Here is a 17878-nt window from a genome sequence, read left to right as displayed (position 1 = left end):
TTCTTCTCTGCGTCTCTGGCAGTGTCCAGGCCCAGCTGGACTCGGAGTCCGAGCTGATGCGGCTATCTCAAAGGGACCTGCTCTCGGTGGAGGACACGGTCTACATGCCCGACCGGGACTCCGCCAACCCCCCGGTCAACCGCACGCTGATCCAGAAGGCCGGCTACCTCAACATCCGGAAGTAAGGCCGCCTGGGCGGCTCGGGTTGGCTTCGGGGCGCGTCGGGGTGTTGTGTGGCGGCGAAGTGCTGTGCGACGTCAAGGCACGATAAGGCAGGAGCAGTGAATTCGCTGACAGTGAAGCGCCCTGCTGCCTCACTGTTTTCCAGCTGGGGTGCACATCTTGTGTATACACGACTGGGTAGGCCTCTTGTGTGATGACTGGGTGGACATGATCCAAAAAGCTCTTCTTTATATTGAGTAAAAGGTCTTTCTGCAAAGTCTTCAAAGAACAAAAGGAGTCTTAATGGCTTAAAATAAATTTGGACACGGGGTTACGAAGGAGAGGAAGCCACATGGCCTATGTAGCTTCTTCTGACGCTGGTTGTTAAGTGATCCAAGAATCTCATCCGGGCCATTTCTTGAAAGATTTTCAACAACGTGGCAGGGTAGCCTGCTCCACACTCCCACAACCCTTTGTGTAAATATGTGCCTTTGGCTGTCACAGTTTTATGCCCCTCAAGAGCATTACTTGTACATTGTTACACAAGATAGTGATCCTGGTAATAGATTTTTCAATATACTAGACTAATATTTCTGTCTATTGAGTATTCCCACTCAGGGAGAACAGGAGGAAAGCCGAAATCTGCAAATGACTAGAGAGGATTTAGAAGGAGATGAGTCTGTCGTTGAGAGAAGGGGGAGGGTGCGATCTAAGTTTCAGGATCGTTTTGGTTTTGGATGTCTTTCTGCTGTAGGAGTTCCGAAGCCCCGCTCCAAGTTATACTGTATAGCTTGGAGCGGGTGAAAACGACAGCCCCCCCTGGGTAAGAGGTAACCATGGCAATCCCATCTGAGGTCCTCATTCTACCATTGCTGTTTGCACAAGATAGTGAACCTGTGCTCTATTGCTCAGCTGAGACTCCAGACTAAGGCTTTGACATGAATGAATCTACAGACGATCCAGTATTGTAGTGCTTAGGCCCCTAAATCATTCTTTCAGCTGCATAAAGTCTAGTCCTGTGACTGACAGCATTGTCTGTAATGAATCACTCTCCGGACGCCGCAGTGAAGAACCCAAGGCCTGTGCTTTGCCTCCTCTAGTAAGACGGGCCTGGTGACCACAGCCTGGGACCGGCTGTACTTCTTCACCCAGGGAGGGAACCTGATGTGCCAGCCGCGAGGCGCCGTGGCGGGGGGCCTGGTCCTGGATCTCGACAACAGCTCCGTGATGGCGGTGGAGTGCGAGGACAGGAGATATTGCTTCCAGATCACCTCCCCCACGGGTAAAACGTACGGTAAACCGCCGCCGAACCCGGCAGTGTTCGCCCGGAGCGACGTACCGGAAGCGGGCGGGCGGGGCGTTTCCGAGTCCGATGCCGACGGCATCGTGGGAGCCCACTGCTACTGCAGCCACTTCCTGTGCAGAAAGCGGCATAATCAGAGCTGTTCAACATCCAGAACGTATAAATAAATGTGAAAAGAATAAAACAAAATGTGGGGCAGAGGGTATCGTAACCCAGCTTTTTAAATATCCTCAGTGCAGGTTCATAGTCGAGATTCATTCCTTCTTTTGTCTCCTTTTTCTTGAATGAGCTTTAAACGAGTTTAAATCAGTTTTTTAATAATTAATTACACTTTTAAATGCCCTCAGCTGAGGCTGAAGGTCGACCTGCCCATTTCTTCCATCCATGAAGTCCTCTCCTCTTTCCTCACCCATTCATGCCTCCTGTGTTCCTGCCTTCAATTATTCATCCACACAGACAGACCCAAGCCGGCTGCCTCTGTCGTAGGTTTTCATCAGGAACGTTTGTCCTGCATTCCAGCCACAGGCAAACAGCACCTTTCTTACAGTCTGAGCTCTGACAAATTAGCAGCCTGGTTGGTCTGTTCATGAAAGAAAAGACTTGAATGAAGTTAGATTTCTTCCAGTTTACAGCAAAAAAGAGTGAGAGAAACGGGTCCTGAAAGGTCAGGCGCAGACACCAGGAAGAACTGCATTCACTCCTCACTTATTATTCTCGTCTGTAATTTTTGTTAAAAAGATACTGTACTTATTTCTCATGCCTGTTTTTTTACCCTAGGTTCTTTGCCAATGAAAAACATTTTCATTCATTCTCTCTTTGTTCAAGGTCTATAATTCTTCAAGCGGAAAGCAAAAAGGAATATGAAGAGGTATCTCTTTTTATGTTTTGATATTGCAGATTTTTCCATTAAAAAACGTGTGCGTCACAAAAGCGATGCTCTTCTTATTTTCAACAATTATTCACTTCATCAGGCCCCACTGAAAAGGAGTAGAGACGCCTAGGAGGTTTTTAACATGTATTCACACATGTTCACCAGAGTTGTCCTCAAGTTAAAAACACCACCAATACTATCGGTCAGCCCCTTCTCTCCTTCCCGTTTCATCTCAAGCCTGTCTCCTCCTGTGCAGCTGCCCCTTGGTCACTCCTCGCTCTGCAGGGGGGTGGCCCAATTTACTATGACTGAAACACTCTAGAAATATTTTCCAGTACACTAAGTCCTTGAGGGATGTTGTGGCTCATGAAATGCGTACAGAGCTCTTGTTTGGAATGTGGGTCGGCATGAAGTTTTCTACACAAATAAAGTGTCTGGCATCATTGCAGTCAGAGCTGACACCAAGTTGGAGAGCTTTGCTCTCACTGTACGCAAGTTTTGTGTCTGGAGAATGGAGAAGTCAGCCACTGATTTTTTTACCGATAAAGCAGAAAGCACAATGGGGCATCCTCGCTGTGGGTTGTGTACTCTGGATTGCTTATCAAAGGCATACTTCACCTCTGTAGTAACAGACAAATAAGTTCTGGAACCCGAGATGAAGTTTAAACAGCTGAGTTTAGTGCATGCAAGGAACAATAACGCCAAAGTATTGTTCGAAATATAGGTACAAAACTTCCAGTTTATATAGCACATTTCAGCCGCTTCTGACGCAAATTGTTACCATGGTAATGGGGGGGCCACCTGTGTTTGGACATTCCCAAGACCTTGAACACTTCTGATGGTCGGTTTTATCTTTCCTTAGTTAGGGGGGTCTTTATCTTGCTCTTGGAATTTCATATCGATTAACTCCCATCCCAGCCATAACTCAGAGGTACCTAAGCATGGGATGTCTTGTGCCACAAGAAGTCTTTGTGCAGAAAGAAATCAGTTAACCCCCTTTTCACATCTTATATCTTTCTTCACCTCGAAGTCCTAGTAATTCATAAACTGAAAACGTAATGTTATGTTAAGGTATCGGCCAACTCCTTGAAGATTGAAATGCAGTCGGATATTGAATGACACTCTGGGCTTACACTGATTTCTGGGAATTGGCTTGTTACAAAAAGCACTAACGTTTTCGAGTTTTTGTTGTGCTGGGTGACTGTGGTTTTTTTTCCCCTCTGCAGTGGATATGCGCTCTCAACAACATCTCCAGACAGATCTACTTGACTGATAATCCGGAGGCAAGTGTGCCGCTGTGTGGGAACCGGGGAGCCTGACAGGGCTCACAAGTAGGGAACACGGCACTTCAGCCAGCGAGGCGCTCGCTCACACAACTTCGGACATCTGCAGAACAAGCAGTCACAGCGATCGGCTCAGCCTCGTGTATCCTGACATCTTTGCTGTGTCCCTGTGTGTTGCCAGCTCGGTCTGTGTTTATCCAATAGACGCAACTGTGCCCGTGTTCTATAATAGCTTAAGTTTCGGCAGCTACAGTGCTGCTTTCTTCATGTAATTGAACACTTTTTTTAGGGCGAGGGATTAATTAGCTAGAAATTTTAAAGCTCCAGAAAGAGGGATCAGAAATAGATGACCTGCCCTAGCTGTAAAAAAGTAGTATTGTCGTATTTTTAATACGAAACATTTAATGAATGCAGGGAGCATGAAATAACTCTGGCAGTATTCTGATTATTGAGGTCAGATCCCCCGCGAGCTGAGATAATGAGCCCACAAGGAGTCATCTGGTGGCCCCTGGGGATCAGGCTGTTACAGAAGAAGGAAAACTATTAAAATCAAATTTTTTTTTTTTAAACGGCTCCAATTTAATAAGGTTCAAATGTGCAGTGATCCTTATTATCATGAAACCCTGGACTGGATGATGGATTGGGACTCCACCCTCCCTCCTCTTCCTCACTGCAGTTCCACTCCTTCAGGGTTGTGGGGAAAATCAGGGGAAAAGCACGTCAGCTTGTGTCCTCGAGCAGATAGGAATTAATGATGATTGGTTTTCATACAGCTTGTGAAATCTTGAAAGGCTCAACTCGCTGTGCAAAGGGAGATGAATAAAGGATAAATGTGGATTGTGCCATTCTGAAGTAATTGTGTGTGTGACTGGAGAAGGTGAGCTACAGGAGAAGGAGAATAGCATGGTCTGAGCGCTGATGAAGCAGTAACCGTGGAGCTCTGCTGCCCTCTAGTGGATCGCTCTGTTCAGTCTGTAGACTGTACCCTGCTGTAGATTTTCTCTACCCTGCTGTTGGCGAGCGGTTGCCAGTAGCTTTAGATTAGTGTACACAAAGAAAACAAGAACCCATTTTTACTTAAATAAAAAGGGAATTAATGTTTGTGTTCTTTCCTCAGAGTTATCTGTTTAAAATAAACGAACATTACAGAGTTGTTATTGGTTAGATCATAATATGTTAATATAGTACATCATGTGATGCCCTACAGCATTAAGGAACAAAAGCTAATAGACAGCAAAACAATTAAATACTGACCAACCAAATATCTGAAATTTAAGTATCCCAGATGTTTGCAACCTGGAGCTTATCCGGGACCCACGGGGCACAAGGCAGGTCACACTCTGGGTGGGACAACAGTCTATTGCAAGGCCTACAGAGACAATTTACAAACACACAGGTAACCTTGGCAGCATGTCATTGAGAGAAGGAAGGACACTAGTGCACCAAGAGAAAACCACACTGGAAGAACATGCAAACTCCACACAGAACATTCTCCAGGCAGGAATTGAAGAGCTGTGAAGCAGCAGATGCCATGACACCGTGGTGCCCAAAATGAAAAAAATATTCACCAGAATATCAGTGAATAGCAGTCATGAGAGTGTGGATTTAAAAACGGACTTTTTTTCTGCTTGCAAGGCTGTTTCCATATGTTCAAAGCCACTGACTCAGTAATGTCTGCTTTCTCTCCCTCTCCTCGGGGTCTCCAGGCGGTGGCTATCAGACTGAACCAGACAGCCATACAGGCGGTCACCCCCGTCACCAGCTTCGAGAAGAGACACGAGAGCCTCCAGCCCGAGAGGTGAGAGCCCCTAGCCCTTGTGTGACGAGCGCAGCTCTCCGAGCCCCTGCCGGGGTTCAGTCTCGATCTTCACAGGCTCCAAGTGCGTACAGCGCCCCTCCCCAGACAGCAGATAACTCCACCACAGGTGACCCGGAGCCAGGGTGTGCTCTGCCCTTGCTGGGACTCAATCCCAGTCCTTCACGGGCTCCGAGTGCGTACAGCGCCTCTCCACAGCCAGCAGGTAACTCCACCACTTTGTGGTGGCGTAACACGTGCAGCTCTGCTCTGCCCCTGCCAGGGTTCGAGTCTGGCTGTTCTCAGGCCCAGAGCCACACAGCTCCACTCTGTAGCCAAGGGAGAATTCCACTGTGAGACAAGAGCAGCTCCTGTGTCACAGCAGGGCTCCGCACTGTCTTGGCTGCAGAGGGCTCGGTGTCACCGTGCAGAGCTCTGGTACGCTCTCTCCCTCTAGATTCCTCCTGCTGCTTCAAAGCGACCTCAGTGACTGATAGACAACAGCCAGAGAAATCCAGGTCACGGCAGTCGTGAGACGAGGGCATTCAAGCCCAGTTTTTGACGGGCTCTGGGGGCACACAGCCCCACTCCCCAGATAGCCATTCCAGTGTCAGGTCCTGCAGCAGGGCTGGGGTTTTCACTTGAAGTCCCTGTTGCTGGGGACCTGCATGTCTGTAGATGTTGCTCGGACGCAGACAGGCAGTGACGCTCCAGTGTTTGTTGTCCTGGTGTTGAATAGCAGGATCAAGCTCGGTGCCGCTGAGTCGCCCGTTGTGAGCACCCAGAAACTCCCTGAAGCCCCCGAACCAGAAAACTTGATCGCCCCTGGGACCCCCATCCAGTTTGACCTCATGCTCCCGGCTTCCGAATTCATGGATCAGAACAGAGGAGGCGGTGGGAGGTAGGTACAGTGAATCCATATACTGCCGTGAAAAACCATGTTATCTCCATGGGGCTCAGATCTTCACCGTCTGACTGCCTGCTTGGTGATGTGCAACACTCGGGTTGAAAGGGGAAATGCTTAGGAATGGAAAATAATCTTCCTTTTTCCTTGTTTTAGAATGTATCCATTGCCATTGAACTTCAGTTCGGAGACTCTGGAGTTGCGCTGGTTATAGACTTGTCGCTTTGCCCCTGCTCCGTGTGTCAAAGAATTCACAGCACCACCATAGACAGTCTTCAGTCTTGTCCAGACACGCCCTTTAAAGGGGAACTGCGGTCCCAGTTTCTCAGACCGGTTACTAAATCTTGTTAAATAAATTCGTTGAGATAATAGGAATATTTACAAATTATGAATTAAGCACAAAATTGTGAACTTGCATTTGAGTTCCCATGAACTGCGACGTGAAGTGGCCCTTCCTGCTCAGTAGTCACTGTAATTACATTTGTCATGTGATGCACGAGCAAATAAATACAGGTTGTGCAGTAGACATTTCACTGCAGAAATGTTTCAACCTGATCTGAACGTAGAGTTAACAAGCAAGTAGTATTTGTGGGCAAAACTGTTTTGAAATCGAAAGCCATATTTCTGTTGGAGTAAAAGACATACATCTACAGTACAAGTCTGCTTGTTTACAATGTAATAAGGCCACTTTAGCTCACTGGAAGTTTTGTTGCCTTGTTCTGAATTGCAGGACATGGCGCTGCACAGACCTGGGAATTTTGTTCCCTTTGAAAAAAAGGTTTCAAGACAAACTATTCATCTCTTCTTGCCGAATTCTAGCTTGTATTGTGCTGCTATTTTGCAATGGCGGTTTTGAACCTGCACTTTGCTGACAGTTTATTGTCCTGTACTCCACAGACGCACAAACCCCTTTGGAGAGACGGAAGAGGACAGCTCCAGTGACTCTCACGGTGAGTGCGCTCGGTGGCCAGATAGCAGGGCTGAGCCTCCATCCACTGGGGGTGTTGGGGTTAGAGACCAGTCTGCCCTGTTTGTACAGAGCACAGCTGCTCAGCTGCTGAATTGGGGTGTCAGGTCCTGCTTTAAGAGGAACGGGTCAGGCCCTGTTTCCTACAGCAGCAGTTCGATCCACGTCAGATTTTATGAGCTGCAGGCAGCAGAAGCTGCGACTTGAGGCTGGATTGCAATTTTCACACTTGTACATAGGAGATTTCAGTAATATGAAATACCTTTATTAATTTAATGTTCATGAAATGCTGTCTGCAAGCCATTGGAAAACCCAGGATGGATCAGAACACGCATCTGACTTCTAATAGGGGTTGTGGTGGGGGTAGTTTTTAAAGAACACAGTCTAGACATTTCATATTACTTATAATACAGTATAAGAATATACCGGACTGGTGTAAAATCTGTTGATCCAGTGCAGTGATACTGAGTCTAATCTTTGCTTGAGAACCCGTGATTATTCGTGTTCTGTATTAGGAATGCAGTATAAATATTTTCTGCTTTTGAAGTCCGGTCTTCAGAGTTAGTCTGTCTTAAACCACCTAAAGCTTTTGTTTGTGTGTAAACGTTTTTAAGACTCATCAATCAATACGTGTTGAAGCCCAGACATGGATTTTTCCAGCCTCCAAGTCTGCACTGGAAGATGGCCTCTTCAATATTCCGTTCTAGAAAATCTTAGCAGTCAGAACCACGTCTGTTTCTTGACTTTTGTGGTGTACATTCAAACACGCTTCCTCTGTCTGAAAGCTGGGCTTGCCCAGGCACAGCAACGGCCCTGCTCAGATGCCTTGCAGTCTTCGCGGTACAGCCCTCAGACAGAAAGCAGAATCGAAGGGCAGTTCTGTGAGGAGGGGGGTGGCGGTCCAGTGACGCGGTGTGTCTCTCCTGGCAGACTCGCTCCTGCAGCAGGTGTTCGCCGTGCGCTTCCTGGGCTCCATGGCCGTGCGCACTGGCCGCTCGCAGGAGGTCATCTACGAGGCCATGCGGCAGGTGCTGGCAGCCCGGGCCATTCACAACATCTTCCGCACCTCCGAGTCCCACCTCATGGTCACCAGCAGCAGCCTGCGGTAAGCCCGCCCGGGACTGGTCAGGGAGCTCCAGGGTGCGGACGGAGACTCCGCTGCCCTCGGATAACATGTGACTGGGCGGCAGCTGCTGGCCTTTTTGTGGCTCACAGGTCACTTAGATGATAAGAGCATCTGCTGAATGAATGGCTTCATATGAAATAATTCACTGACGTTCACAGACACACTCATCCATCTTGAGAACACAGGAACAGTGAGAGAGACTAGAGGCCCATCTATTCCGTTTTAGTCGTTTGTGGTTAAGTGATGCAAGGGTCTCATCCAGCTGTTTGTAGAAGGACACCAGGGTGTCAGCTTCAGCTCTGTGAGCCCTGTTAAGGATGCGATTCTCCAGTCCCTGGGTACTACCCCTGTCCTGACCGACTGGTAAAAGAGTTGCGTCAGTGGCTTCTGAATAACGTCTCCTGTTTCCTTGAGTACAGACGTTCTTCCTCACTGTCGCACATACTGTAGTCGTGCCTGTCATTTGGATCAGCATGACTGTTACAATACCGAGGCGTCGTAGAAGTATAAAATGAAGGGGTTATTAAATCGGATCGCAGAATCGCAAGCAAGTAATGAAGATGAATAATTTCACGCCCTCAAGGCAGAGGTTACAGAACGTAACTTGACAAAACAGTAGCAACTGTGTCCAGACTTAACTAAGACAAAGATATTAGAAATAAATAACACAACTGTATAAACGCATGACTTGCACAAGTTACACTATATCAGTTCACATCAGAGGCCTACCTACCTAGACACAGAGAGTCCAGTATTTTACCCATATAATCCAAATACACAGAACACATTGCAAACCCATAGAGAGTGAATCTGCGTCCTAATAAATCAAATGGATCCTAAACAGAATGCAGATTCCACAATAGAGGGGATCGGAATTTGCAAATATGACCGCAAGCTCTGTTCTTTAATTAAATTCAGAGTCTGGCACTCGAGAGTTCAGATTACCTGGGCAGAATCTGGTGTTGAAGGAGGCACCCTCTCATGGCGCAAGAGAAGAGGAGGACAGTGTTTGATAATATTCCTTCTTCAGTTCCTGTTCAGTCTTCCTATCTCCTTTTTTCTCTCTTTGGATCCTATCCACGTTAGCATGCCTGTTCCTATATTTGTGTGATTGTCCTCTCCTGTGAAGGCTGGCTGAATGACCTCACTAGAAATGGCCCAGTCGCTGTTAATTTTGTTATATGCTGGTCTTAGTCATTTACAGTGAAGTTAATTAAGCTGAGTAAAACATTAGGATGCCCTTTGCTCATCCGTACCTTCTTGCATGTTTACCTGTCTCCTGGTCGGAGGAGAGCTATTGAAATACATCCCAACACTATCCAGTGTCCCAAAACGTCACAGTGAGGTAAGCAAGCTGGGAGGTGCAAATGTTGCTCCCCTTGCTGAAACTCAGCTGTCCCTCAGATCACAACTGCATGTATCATAGAGCTCTTCTCAGGTGACTAAGAGGTCAGGTCTGTTATTTTCTGTCTTCTCGTTTTTTTGTTCTTGTGCGTGAAAAGCAGTCTAAACACTGTCAAGTCCCCTCTCCGAAATGTTGTCGTGGATGGATCTTCCTCTCTCACAAATCACCATTTCTGTAACTATATACAGTTACCGAAGCAGCTTGTTCAACAGCTCGGTTTCGAACAAATCTACCGGACTGCTTGGAAGCAGTTGGAGAAATAGTCCACTTACGATGTATTGAATTGCCTGGCCTGATTTCTGTACAAGCGAATCTGAATAAATTGTGCTGCTGACAATTGTATTGTAAATGAGCAAAGACTCCGCAGCCTGATTTGACAAGGTTTTAACTTGAAATATTAAGATATGTATTGTTTCTCTCTTTTTTTTTCAATAGGCTAATTGACCCTCAGACGCAAGTTACCAGAATAAGTGTAAGTGCCTTAACATCTACATCCTATGCAGAGGTAGTATAGTAAGAAATAAATGGAAAAGAGGTGCAGTATTTTGAGTGGTCTCCAGTGCCCATCCCAGTGAGCCCCAGTTCAGGGCTCACCACCAATATCTAAAGACCTGGTACAGTTTGAGAGATGGGCTGAGCAAAGGATTTGTTTTATTGAGTCATTTTTGTTCTCTGAATCAGAAGACCTCAAGGATCATTTCCCTTAATGGAACAAATAATTTGATTCATTGATCAGTAACTCAAAAGAGTGCGTAATCTTTAAAATACACTTGGGCACTTCAGAACCAGGGTTGGAGACCCCTGGACTAAGAGAATGTGCACAGTAAGATGACTGAAATTACTGTAGTAAAATTTGTGATACCACATTTTCTCATGCTTCTAAACACAAAAACTACGCAACATACAATGAAGTTTCCCCCAACATATCAGTTTGGCTACACTGCATAAGTGCAGTTGTTATTTCAATATACATCAGCTTCTGTGCAGTTTTAGAGATGAGAACAGTGTTGCAGAAACGACACTGCGGTGACCATGTTTTTCCCTCCCTCGTGGTCTCTGCCCGGCGCAGTTCCTGCTGCAGGACGTGACCCAGTTTGCAGCCCACCAGGAGAACGGGAGGCTGATGGGCTTCGTGGTGGAGGGCCCGGGGGCGGGCGAGGATAGCGAGCCGTCGCTCAGCGCCTTCGTGTTTGAGAGCAACACCGAGGGGGAGAAGGTACCCATCGCACCCTGGCTGGGGGCATCAAAAGGGACCTGCAGTTCTATTTTCCTGGGCTAGAGAGAATCGGCACTGACGAGTGCATTTCAAACCACAACAACAGAAAAATGTGCACAGCAACTTGTAAAACCTCCCATTTACATCACAAAATAGACTAATGTTCCAGGTCTGTGCAGCACCATGTTCTGCGATTCAGAACGAGGCCACAAAACGTCTGGTGAGGTGAAGCAGCCCTACGACATTGTGAACAAGGAGGCCCGTGAATACAGCTCTTTTAATGCAACAGAAGTGTTGCTCTTGCCTTCAAGACGGGTTTGGCCAATAAATACTACTGGTTGATTCTGCATGCAGATCACTTTGGACAACCTGTGCTTATTCGCTCGGACATCACGTTACATTAGTCGTTACAGTAACTAGTGAGCAGGAAGGGCCGCGCCACGTCTCAATTTGTGGGAACGCGAATGTTAGTTTGCGGCAGCATGGCGACTTGCGCTTCTTTCTCAAGTAGTACTTTGCTGCCGAGATTTAAGGACCGGTCTGGGAGATTGGGACTGCAGTTCCCCTTTAACTCACAGCACTTTAAGAGGGGGGGTTCTGTCTTTGAGAGCCAGAATTTGTAGTGCCTGGCAGGCAACTGTAGAAGGACGTGGTCTTGACATGTCTTAACTATTTCTTTTACAGATATGTTACACCATAAGCTTGGGAAAAGAGATCACAGAGGCTAAAAAGGTAAAACAACTTATCATTTGTGTGCCAACATAAGAGCACTTACATTATTATGCAATTGTTTTGGCCTGTAGAGCACGTTTGATGTTTAGTAGCTAATGGTACCATGGATCCCCTCCAGCGCTTCTTGAAAGAAGACAGACTATTGGCTGGGCAGCTTGTTTCATACTTTCACAAGGCTACTTAAAGAGGTGTCATCTGTTTTCTGGTTTATAAATGCACTTCCTCAGAGCTTCCACTTGTGCCTTCCAATTTGCATTTCACTGTCTATTCTGAAGAAATCTGCTGGTTTGACTTTGTTGGCCTTCGAGGGATTTTAATTATTGTCCTGTCAGGCCCCTCACAGTCTGCTCTGTTCAAGACTGAAGAGGTTCACCTCCTTCATCTTGTCAGGAGATCCCCTTAAGCCTCAGAATGTATTGGTCGCTCTTCTCTGCTGGGGTGATTCCAGAGCAGCAATATCTTTTCTATAATGTTTTGTAAAATTTGTACAATTCTAACATAAACTCCCTTGATTTTTACAAATGTGTAAGTTACCAGTAAGCCATATAAAAAGGCAGAAGTGATCAGGCTGAAAAGCAGCCAGAAAAGGCACTCACTGCATGAATGGTTTGGGTCACTAGCTGACTGTGAGCAGGCACCCTCGAGCTCTGGTGCATCATTGCCACTGGGATCAGACAGAGCTCTCCCACGAGCCCTGTGCTTTCCCTGGTGCCTGTCAAATGACAGAAGAGATGTGCAGTCCTGGTCCTGGAGGGCCGATGTGTCTGCAGGTTTTCACTCCAGCTCAGCTCTTAATGAGCTGCACCAGCTGGTTCCTGATGTAACTGAACCAGTTTAACAGCTTCTCCCAGCTCCTGAGCTGTGGAGCCTGAGAGACCTGCAGGCACGTCGGCCCTCCAGGACCAGGATGGGTCAAGAGATGAAGCAGTCAGTAGGTGGGAGGGCATTCTCCCCATGTGGGTACGAGGGGCTGGCTTTGAGATGAGCTGGAACTGCACAGGTGGCAATTCCAGACTGCATGTGAGTATGTAGTGTGAAATAACTGGCGATTTAAAAAGGTCAGGAATTAAGAAGAATGCTGCTGACATTCTATGTTAAAACATGTTAATTTCCATTATATCAGCAAATTGTAAAGACTTGGAAACCTGGTGAATTTTGATTAGTCTATTAAATTAATTGGTTGATTAAAAACAGGAGTGGTCCTTGAGAGCTACAGGGTGTTGGAAATTTTATTTCAAATGACCTCTAAACTACTTCATTGAAGCACGTATGTGTTAAGGGTCGAGATGCCCACAGACTGAGTCCTGACTGAGATACCGGCTGTGTGCCCGCAGACTGAGTCCTGACTGAGATACCGGCTGTGTGCCCGCAGACTGAGTCCTGACTGAGATACCCGCTGTGTGTCCGCAGACTGAGTCCTGACTGAGATACCGGCTGTGTGTCCACAGACTAAGTCCTGACTGAGATACCGGCTGTGTGCCCGCAGACTGAGTCCTGACTGAGATACCGGCTGTGTGTCCACAGACTAAGTCCTGACTGAGATACCTGCTGTGTGCCCGCAGACTGAGTCCTGACTGAGATACCCGCTCTGTGCCCGCAGACTGAGTCCTGACTGAGATACCTGCTGTGTGCCCGCAGACTGAGTCCTGACTGAGATACCGGCTGTGTGTCCACAGACTAAGTCCTGACTGAGATACCTGCTGTGTGCCCGCAGACTGAGTCCTGACTGAGATACCTGCTGTGTGCCCGCAGGACCCCGAGGCGTTGGCCCAGCTGATGAAGTCCGTGCCGTTCACAAACGACGGGAAGTTCCTGCTGCTGGACAGTGACCCTGCAGACACAGAGCGGAGCGGGGCGCGGGCGCAGCTCGAGTCCGAGGCCTAGCGGACGGGGGGGCCCTGGCCTCTGCAGCAGTGTTTCCTTGCCACAGTCCTGGGGGAAGCAGTGAGCTTAGGGTCCCGCCGACCTCCGATCCTAATCCATTACTGTCGGGCCCTCAAGCACGTTACTCAGTCATGCCCTTAATGGAATGGACATTTTATTAAATTAGCATTTTTCACTGTTTTTGCATTAAAACACCATTTACTGACTTCAAAACAGAAAGGATGAAAAAGATTCTAATGTCCCAATTTAGTATATCCTGAATTTATTTTAAAATGCACACTTATTTAAATCATAAAGGTATATGAAAGACAGATTTAAAAAAATGGGGAGGGAAGTGCACAGTGTGCAGCATTATAGTTTTCAAAATGAATGAGGAGGTGCTGTTTGGATGAAAAAGATGGACCATCATTTGTCCTCCAGAACTGGATTTGGGGAACCCTGAATAATTCCTGTCTCTCCCTCTGTTGAGAAATGGCTGATAAGAAAATGTTTGACTGGTCTTCAGTGTTAACAATAACAGTAGTGTCATCTTTTGATTCCTGTTCATCAACTTGAAATGAATTGCACTGTTGTCAAGTTTTAAATCATGTCTCATTTTGTAGAGCTACATGTAAACATAGATAAAATGTATTCAAGGATAATCTTGTGTTTTGTCACATGAAGACAGAAGAGGTTTAAATATTTTTTTAACTTGACCATTTGACCTCTGTTTAAGGCTGGCTGAAGTTTACAGACTTCTCTCAGTGGCTGTTTAAGAGGCAAGATCATCGATCTCAGCATGTGAGCATGTGATGTCCTTAGCCACTGGCTTTAACGTAACTGAATGCCAAGTCACAATGTCCAGAAAGTGCTATCATGTTGCAGTAATAATAATAATGCATTTCTAAGGTATATTACTGAAAATGATGTAATTGAGCACCTAAGAGAATGATCGATTAACCTTCTACTGTGGGTTTTCCCACATTCTGGCCTATTTTCATAACAGCCTTGTCTACTACACAGCTGGTGTTTGTTCAAACGCGCTGTTTGTTCAGAAGCGAGAAATGTGGACGTGATCAGTAAAATGAATGAAGAATTATTTGATTGTGCACATCTTCTACAGAACAAAGAAACAGGTACAAGTTCATTCCATGAAAGGTAAAGAAAAGAGAGGCCCCGTTTTAGCCTTCTCCAGGCTTCTTCTACAAAACAGGCCGCGTGCTCTGTGACGTGTTGCACTGTAGCGATACTTTTTGCTCCGTTCCTTAAAGGAGAAACAGTTTGTTTTTTCTGAGTGAAACGTTTTGTGAAAACTGACCTTTGAGTCCTTTAAGAGAATTTTTTCAGTAGTTAGGATTTTTTTAAAGAGGACAGTAGATAAACTATAGGAATACATTCCATGGGACAGTCCCTCTTCTCCCCTGTGTAGTTTACAACCACTAACTTGAGTCTGCAGCCCAAGCTCTTGGGCTCAGCTGCCACTGGACGTCTCGGTATCGTTTCTCTGACTCCTGCCTCGCTTTAAAGTCAGACAGCTCTCTGTTTGAAAGTCATCATCAGAAAATCGTTTTTAAATCGAGTACTTTTTCAAGGCATTGTATGTCAATAAAAGTAGCCCCTGGATAAATCACACCATGATTTATTGTGTTCAGGAATAATGCAGTTTCATTTTATTTGTACTCTCTGTAGTGATGTAAAATATATTTTGCTAGTACTCAAAATCCTCTCAGTCTTCATTACATTACAGCCAGATCAATCCTGGCGCAGTTGGGCAGCTTGTGCATGTGATCAGATAGTAGGTTGCATCATACGTAGCACCAAAACTTAAGGTACGCAGCTCTGTTAACCCCACATATGCGAAACCCCCGATAGGCTGCTCAGACAGTAAAGGCATTCAGAAATACAAAGCAATACTGTTTCAGCTCTCTTTTGTGTGCGTGTCAGTACAGTGAGGAAGTTTTCAAAGGGCTTGGAGAGACCGGAGCAAATCTGTGACTTGAAGATAGAGATTTGGAATTAAATGCATGAATTGAAGGCAAGAAGTAGTGCTTTTCTGCCTAGACTGAAGGAAGTGGAATGTTACAGCTGAGCTGCGCTAGAATCAAATGTACCGTCATCACCATTTCCTCCTCATGAGAAGTCTGGGGTTTTCTCTAGTGGCTCTAACTCCAGATAAATCCTAGGAATTTTTCCAAAATCTCTGCATGGTGATTTTCTTCCTGTGGGAGAAGAAAGCCTTGACCAAAAATCGCTTCTACGTACAGCACATAAAGTAAAGAAACAGCAGCCAGAGTCGTACTGGAATTCCCCACTGGAATCGACTCGGAGCTCATTTTTGTTTTAATAACGTTAAAAATATTGTTCAAGGGAAAAGGGACTTCCGAGACAACGAGTTTGATGGGCGTCCGGGGCCTGCGATGAGCGGTGCCCGCGCTGAGGTGGCACAGTGCCCAGACGAGTCTGAGCCTCTGGAAACTGAAGGGTGCACCGGGTGCAACCGATTCTTTTTCTGCTTCTTAGGAACGCCTAAAGGTTTATCCCATGATGAGAGGAAAAGAGATGCAACATTGCGGCTGTGGAGTCTTCTTCAGGTGTGTCTCCACAGCCGAAACGCGTCTCTTTTTTTTTCAGCAGTGGAATAAACCTTTACTTGTTCCTTTGCAGCCTATCATTGTTGCATTTTTGAATCGTTAGGGTTACACAATTATCATCAATTGTTTTGCTTTGTTATAGCTACTTTAAAGCAATGCGTGGGGATTTTTCTTTCCTTCATACTGCCGGGAAGAACAGTCTTCCGGCTCCCAGTGCAGTTTCTCAGCTTTCAGAAGCGGACCCTTCGTCGTGTGCGCGGGCTTGCTTTCGTTCCACACCGCGTGAGCCACTTTAGAGTGCAGAGCTGAAGGTCAGTAGTTCGAATAATCGCTGAAGCACACTTCTTCAGTTCACGATGTCCTCATCAGTCCTAATAACAGCAGGAAGGCAGTTCCCACTCTTTAAGGAGAAAGCACATGGATTCCGAATAGGCTCTGTAGTATAGGCCTTGAAACTGTGGCCAGTGGGTGCAGATTTCTATAATTCCCTGCTTCCTTTATTGCATGTGCCAGCTTTTCAAAGGCTTGTTGAAGCTGCAACATGTCCTGAGCCTGTTGTACGGACTATTTTTAGGTATCTGTTGTGCTTAAGGGGGTTACCTATAGTATATGGTGAAGTATACTTTTCAGCACTTTAAAACATGGCTTAAAAATGCTTATATAATGAAGGAGCGCTAGACATGATTAAACCGTTTACGAGTCAAGCTATAAAAGAGATGTTCTCTCTGGCCTGCTATGAGGGACAGGATGGCAAATGAACATGGAGAGGTTGCTGTTGTCTTTTTTGCTTTGTAATTTTTCTTCCCAGAAATGCACGCTTGTGTGTTATCGGGTCTGGAAATTAATAAAAATTAAAAAAAAAAATCCCAGTTTTAGTTATATAAAATGACTCCATGCTCAACAAAATACTTATTGCTAAATCTGTATCTCACAAAAATGCTTCATCTGTTTAGTATTTTTTTCACAAGAACCTTTGTCACGTTTAAAAAGACAGGGGCTGTAGTTTTTGCAATGTTTTGCACATACAGCATAGTATTTTCTGAACTCATTTAATTCGTAACCTTTAATAAAAGTAAATGGCTTTTCTACTCAATGATTAAAGTTGCATTCTTTTCTCATAATGATGCATGCCTAATTGTGTTCTTTCAGTGTCATAATATACAGTACTTTAAATGGATGATATATGGACATTGAGCTATACAAAAATGAGCAGAGGTAATAAAAATGACCCTAGCACTTTATTTACAATACTGTGGAAATGGATGGTCTCTTAAAAATTAGGCATCAACCACAATTTTAATCTTTGAATAAAGTAAAAATTCTGGTCATGAAAATAAGTCAGTGTTTTATTAGCTAGGTTTTACAGATTAATTTAAAAAAGCCATTGCCTTTGGAAAATTAATGCAGTCATTAAAGCAGAAGAATTAGTTCTGTGTGTTTTCTTAACTTTCCTGTAACTGAGCCAAAACTCAAAGGCACTTTAGGCAAATTGCAATTTAGGCGAGGCCCTGATTATTTATACTGAAAAAAAGAGTACGGTCTAGAAAAGCTGCACAAAGAAGATAATTCTTGTAAAATGCAACTCATTTACTTCCTGAGATACTGAATTTAAGATTTATGGAATCGTCCAATTTACAGAACAACACGATTAGTTAATCAC

At 45.5% G+C, this 17878-nt stretch overlaps 1 protein-coding gene across 2 annotated transcripts in view; it reads left to right on the top strand.

Moving 5' to 3' along the window:
- Positions 1-17335, top strand: part of appl2 (adaptor protein, phosphotyrosine interacting with PH domain and leucine zipper 2) — a 32231-nt gene extending 14896 nt beyond the window's left edge. The window contains exons 10-21 of one of the 2 annotated variants that reach the window (XM_088924115.1): positions 23-181; positions 1263-1451; positions 2291-2333; positions 3563-3619; positions 5326-5417; positions 6157-6315; positions 7216-7268; positions 8216-8390; positions 10252-10288; positions 10886-11032; positions 11717-11764; positions 13517-17335. In XM_088924115.1, the coding sequence (XP_088780241.1) occupies positions 23-181; positions 1263-1451; positions 2291-2333; positions 3563-3619; positions 5326-5417; positions 6157-6315; positions 7216-7268; positions 8216-8390; positions 10252-10288; positions 10886-11032; positions 11717-11764; positions 13517-13648 (1291 nt within the window). In that variant the 3' untranslated portion in view covers positions 13649-17335. Of the gene's footprint in view, positions 1-22; positions 182-1262; positions 1452-2290; positions 2334-3562; positions 3620-5325; positions 5418-6153; positions 6316-7215; positions 7269-8215; positions 8391-10251; positions 10289-10885; positions 11033-11716; positions 11765-13516 lie in introns of both variants that reach the window. The other variant, XM_088924114.1, reaches the window with a different exon arrangement.
- Positions 17336-17878: the final 543 nt, after the last annotated feature.

Source organism: Atractosteus spatula, chromosome 8 (genome assembly GCF_055471065.1).
Source record: "Atractosteus spatula isolate fAtrSpa1 chromosome 8, fAtrSpa1.hap1, whole genome shotgun sequence".
NCBI lineage: Eukaryota > Metazoa > Chordata > Actinopteri > Semionotiformes > Lepisosteidae > Atractosteus > Atractosteus spatula.
The sequence above is the reverse complement of the archived record's forward strand: the minus strand, read 5'-3'. Positions and strand labels throughout refer to the sequence as shown.